Raw genomic sequence first — 5,571 nt, forward strand, 5'->3', positions numbered from 1 at the left:
GTTCTTAGAAGCTACACACCTCTACCTACTCCGCCAGGAGCCACCCCACTCGACACTCCTCGCTTCGGGGCCCAGACGCCGGTGGAGACACCTGACGTCCGTACCCCCATCGACACGCCGCTAGAGACCCCTGCCGGGACACCCAAGTTCACGCGTCACCGGCCAGAGGGCTTCTCTTACTCCGTCAACTTCAGCGGCGGCATCATCATGGATGATGACGGCAAGAAGGTGATCTCGCGCATGCGTGGTCTTTGCTCTTAGCTGTTTAAACACTACATACTAAACAAATGGAGTGAAGTACCAAGTGATTTAAAAAACAGAGTCATCAGCATACTTCATGATGAGTTTCCCGTTCCAACACGGGATCAGCGCTTCAATGAAGACCTGATGAACATTCGAATGCGCGAATACTGCAAACACAAGCGTTCCGAAGTGCAAAAAGCAATCAAGAATGGGTGGAACAGGCCAGATTGGCTGGCCAAAGAAGATTGGAAGAATGCGAAGAAAACAGCGCGCGAGAATCCCGACAAGTGGAAGCAACAAAAGGATGCAGCCAGAGCGCGAGTAGAGGCAGGGAGCTTGCACCACTTGGGGAGCGGTGGATGGGCATCATTTGAGGCCGATTTTGTAAGTGTTTTCGCATTGCTCTTTATGTTCGATAGTTTAGGGTTTATGAGTTTTTTAATTCTAACATAATGAAATCTTTGTATGTTTTGACAGTGGTCGATGACAGGACGTGATCCCACACCGTACGAGCGCGAGTACGCATGCAGGAAGGGCTTAAACGCCCTGATGGACATTCTCAGTAATCGCGGCGGCATGGTTAGTATTAGGGTTTACTCTTTTCTATTTTTTGTATTGTTTTATAAATGTCGTTATATGTTTATACTTACTGAAAGCTGTCTTATTGTCTTTTTTTGCAGAATCCGACAGATACGCCGCTTGGACGCGATGAGACGTCTGACTAGACGACGTCAGTTTAGCCGTAGCTAGATAGCATTAGTTTAGGGTTTCTCATAGCTTATGTATCATGAGACAGATTTTATACGTCTTTTTGAACCATGTATATTATTACATTTGTCACCGCAGTTCCTTTTGCCAATCAATTCTTTATGCCTATGATGTTGTACAATTGTCATTATTACATTTGCCAATCAATTCATTTTGCCTATGATGTGTACAATTGTCAATTTTGCAAACAATGCGTCTTGTGGGTGACTATTTTGGGTCTATTATCTATCCTTGCACTTTTTTAAAAAAGTGAATCAAGTACAATATGGTTAATGGGTGGCAGGGCATTCAATGCCCTGTCACCAAAAAAAATTCTCTCGGGCATCGCTATACCCGTCGCTATTTATGGCTTTGTAGCGTCGCTATAGTCTTCTGTGTAAACGTCGCTATAACCGTCGCTATGAGCGTCTTTATATAGCGACGCTTATAGCGACGCTCGTAGAGACGGTTTTAGCGACGCCGGGGGTTATAAAAACCCAGTGTATTTCCGTCGCTAACAGCGTCACAAGAGCACACAACTTCTTGTAGTGTAAATCAAAAGGTACAAAATTAATTGATTATTGTCCAAATGACATCAACAAAATAAACAAACTAAATTAAAGTTAACCGAATATTAATCATTTAATAAAGAACAATAGCATAATAACAATAACATAAGCATAATAATGTGGAGCAGAACCATAATACAACTTAACAAAAAGATTAACAACTTAACATAAGCAGAATCATATAAAATAAGCATAAGCAGAATCATATAAAATAACAATACCTTGCTGCTCTGATTCTCCTGCGCATGCTACAACCTCCTTCACCACGTCTGAAGGCTTCAATGTTCTTTAACTTCTTTTCTCTTTGTCTGTTTCCTAACATTGTATTCTTGCTTCTAGCTTGTTTGAGCTGAGTTTGTAGCTTTTCGTTGCTCTCTTTACATTCCTCAAGTTGTTGTTTAAGAGTATTTATCATTTGTTTGGTCAAATGATCTTCTAACTTAAGAATATCTCTCTCTGCCGCAAGACTCTGTGTATAACCCAGCAACCCTCTTTGACCATCACTCACAAATTTTATCAAAGATGAACAATTTGAGAATGGGGGAGTGCTCTTGTCATTGGGTCCACTGGATACAATCTTCCATCAGTCCAGAGATCAATGTGATTTTTTTTATCTTGTCGCATTGCTTCAAATATGGACGAGGACACCTCTGAACATTTGTTTCTCTTGCGCACTGGACAATATTCTTCATTTAGCTCAATATGTAGATGGTATAAGCTTCTTCTCTTCCTCATGGAAATCTGTTAACAGTATTTGTCAGAGATAGTACTGTAAGAAAAAGCTGTGCAGACACGAAGAAGAAGACGACACAGAAAAGGTTTGTTTCAACTTTTGAAAATTTTGAATTTTGAGCCAGAACTGACGTTTTCGTTAGTTTTGGAAGGAGTATTTTTTAAAATACGAAAGATCCTAAAAAGATTTGACAATGACATGTTTCGGTGGAGGTAAAAAAGACGCAAACTCACCTTTTTACAAACATTTCACTATTTTTAAAATAAAATATATATTCTCTCTACATATTCTTACAGAGCACAAAAGTGACGTCAAAATTCTCCTAATGGTACACCATGAATTTGTTTGCTCATGTAGTTTATTTTGTTTTGTGCCACTGGCCACGGCCCACAATCCTCCAAGGCCTGCAATCATCATATATGCCCTCTTGCGGTTCTTGTCTCCGCCTGCACTCGGCTCTGCAGTGCACGCCCATTCCCGAAACCCAAAGGCCAGATCTTCGTAGGTTTCTCAGAAGTAATGTGCGGGTAAGTCATAGCGCGGAGAGAGAGAGAGAGAGAGAGAGAGAGAGAGAGAGATGACAGCCCGTACACGAGCAGCTCCCACAGACAGGGAGCGAGAGAACAACAAAAAGAGAGAGCGGAAGCGAAGGGCCATCCAGTCTCGCATGTACAAATGTCTCCGCCAGGACGATGACCTCAATCTGCCAAAACATTGTGACAACAACGAGGTCTTCAAAGCTGTATGTAGGAGAGCAGGGTACATCGTGGAAGAGGATGGCACTACTTTCATGCCCATGTCGAGGTGCAGGCGCAGCCCACCTCCAGCTACGCACTCGCAGGATCTGCAGGGTGGTCATGTACGTCTGTCAATATATGAAGGCTTTACCCCAGATCGTTGGCCGCCCCGACGTCGTGTGCAGGATGCATCTTCTACGCCTCATAGTATAAGCTCAGATCCGGCCGCATCTCATGTGAACGCGAACATGATCTCCAATATCAATATTGCTCCAGCGACTCCCACGATCGCGAGCTCCCTTCTCCCTCGGCCTGCAGCCAGAGGTAGAGGGGACGGGGGCTCCTTCAGTGCCCCTGTCACCCCGCCTCTTAGCTCACCTCGCCTGCATGCCATCTCGAGGCCTTACGTCGACTCCTTACCTGATTTTGTTCTGTCAAAATCCGATAGTCTTCTGCAATCAACTCTGCCCCAAAGCTCTCCACCTTCAAGAGCGCCCGGGGATTCCCTCTCCCAAAATCGGATGCCGTTCGTGCAGCTACAGATCAGGGTTTTGATTCATCTCTATCCAAGGCTGACACCGGAAGAATTCATCCAAACATACCCAAAGACAAATACCCTGACTTTAACTCTACTTCCACGGCGGCCAGGTCAGACGACGTTGATTTGATGCTTCCCAGAGCACCCGCAGATGTGCTGCCCGATTTGGGTGCAGCTGACTTTACAGGGTTTAAGAATTGCAACCCATTTTTTGCATCCTCGAGCTCCACGCCCACATATGCAACATCGACACAAGGGCTGGTCTCAGGCACATCCACCCCGGCCTCGACCTGTTTCTAAACGTCAAGGTCCAGGGTCGCCGGGCAATGGATCTGCGCCGTCAACCTAGTAGCAATTCTCAACAGTAATTTTTTATGATGCCCGTCAGATGTCAGACATGTCAGCATGCATAATCTGCATGGCAATGATTGCCAATCATTGTAAGACTCGTCAGCATGCAGAATGACGGGGTGTAGTTGCGCTGCAGGAGTGTACAACACCTCAGCATGCAGAATAACGCGTGGGCCTGCACGACTGTACCTGCCTTGAGTCAGAGACCAGTACTTGGCCCGGCTCCCCTGGACCTTGACGCCCGAGAATGGTCATTTACTGACCATTCCCATAATATTGACTCCCACCATGGCTCCTGGCCTCCGCCGGTCGCCATGGGGTCGTCAATATTATGCGGAATGGTCAGTAAATGACCATTCCCTACCCCGTCAGGTACATGTACGCCCGCACAGTCCGGCTCACTTTACTCTTGGGGCGCTTGCACACCTACCTCTGCAATATATATGTCCAGGGCCTTACCTATACACTTTGCAGACGCAATCTCCAATTTAGCGCTCTCTCAGTCGACCCAGCTGGCCGAATTAGATCATGAGGATCAGTCGAGGCCTGATCCGCCACAGTACAGGTGCAAGAAGCCAAGTACACCCCCCCCCATCGTTGCCGTTGGGATTGGGGAGCATGGCATTGCCCAAAGCTGATACGCCGGAATTGACATCAAATCTGTTATATGCTGATCTGCATGGGTGCGAACCTCGGCATCTTCCATTGTCGGAAGGAAGAGGTGCGAAGATCGACGCCTTAAAGAGGCATGATGTAGTGAAGCCCCGGGAGGGAGAAACTATACATGAGGTCTCTCTTGGTGAAGACGAGCTTCAACTCACTCTAGGAACTGCGGTGCAGAGAAGTAATAAACCCTGCAGGATCCTCAGAAGGAGCTGTGTAATTTGTAAGCTGGCACTTCATGAATGCCTCGCTTCATAATGGGCTCTAAAGTGCCCTCTTCAGAGTGAATTATGTATCACTTCTCAGAGTGAATTATGTATCACTTCTGCTTCGTAGTATAACAACGGGGGGTTAGTTTTGATGTCTCGATCATCTCTCTCTCTCTCTCTCTCCAAGCTTAACATTCTCCACTACAATTTTTCTCTCTCTCTCTCTCTCTCTCTCTCTCTCTCCAAGCTTAACATTCTCCACTACAATTTTGGGAATTGTCGCACCTCTTTAAGATTCTACGTTTCCTTTTGGTCAACCTTTTCTAGAAACAAGGAGAGCTTTCGAGTGAACTTAAACTTAGGTTATTAACTCTCTTTTTGGTCTCTTAAAAGTTTTACTACACTATGTGTAAAGGTAGTTCAAATTTCTTTGCTTGACAACTTGCAAGTGCGGGCACTAAAGGGCTTTGAAAGTCTTTTGAATAGAAACACATCTTTAAATGCTATTTTTCAAATATGTATTCATCTTTTTGGATTAGAAAGTATATTCATAAGAGTTTGATCTTATGATATGGGGTTTTAATAAAGATTTTTTCATTTAAAAATTTTATAAAAGTTTATTTCATTGTCTACTTTTATTATTTTTATGTTTTTTATGAAAAAATATTGATTTTTTTATTGTTTTAAATTTAAATTTTATTGTTTTCGTTTTATTTCTTTCTCATTTTATCTTATTTCAAAATGTTGATATGCAATATGCATCTTTCACATTATTTAAGTA

The 5,571-nt window shown here is 44.0% G+C and overlaps 1 protein-coding gene across 1 annotated transcript; it reads left to right on the forward strand.

Annotated features, from left to right (window-relative positions):
- Positions 1-2,643: 2,643 nt before the first annotated feature.
- LOC147435240 (uncharacterized) lies at positions 2,644-4,947 on the forward strand. The gene is made up of 3 exons (XM_086487708.1): positions 2,644-3,677; positions 3,755-3,828; positions 4,444-4,947. Exons 1-3 carry the CDS (start codon positions 2,870-2,872, stop codon positions 4,837-4,839), a joined length of 1,278 nt encoding a protein of 425 aa, XP_086343834.1. The 5' UTR covers positions 2,644-2,869; the 3' UTR covers positions 4,840-4,947.
- The last annotated feature ends 624 nt before the right edge of the window (positions 4,948-5,571 follow it).

Source organism: Adiantum capillus-veneris, chromosome 18 (assembly GCF_014529385.1).
Source record: "Adiantum capillus-veneris isolate H3 chromosome 18, ASM1452938v2, whole genome shotgun sequence".
NCBI lineage: Eukaryota > Viridiplantae > Streptophyta > Polypodiopsida > Polypodiales > Pteridaceae > Adiantum > Adiantum capillus-veneris.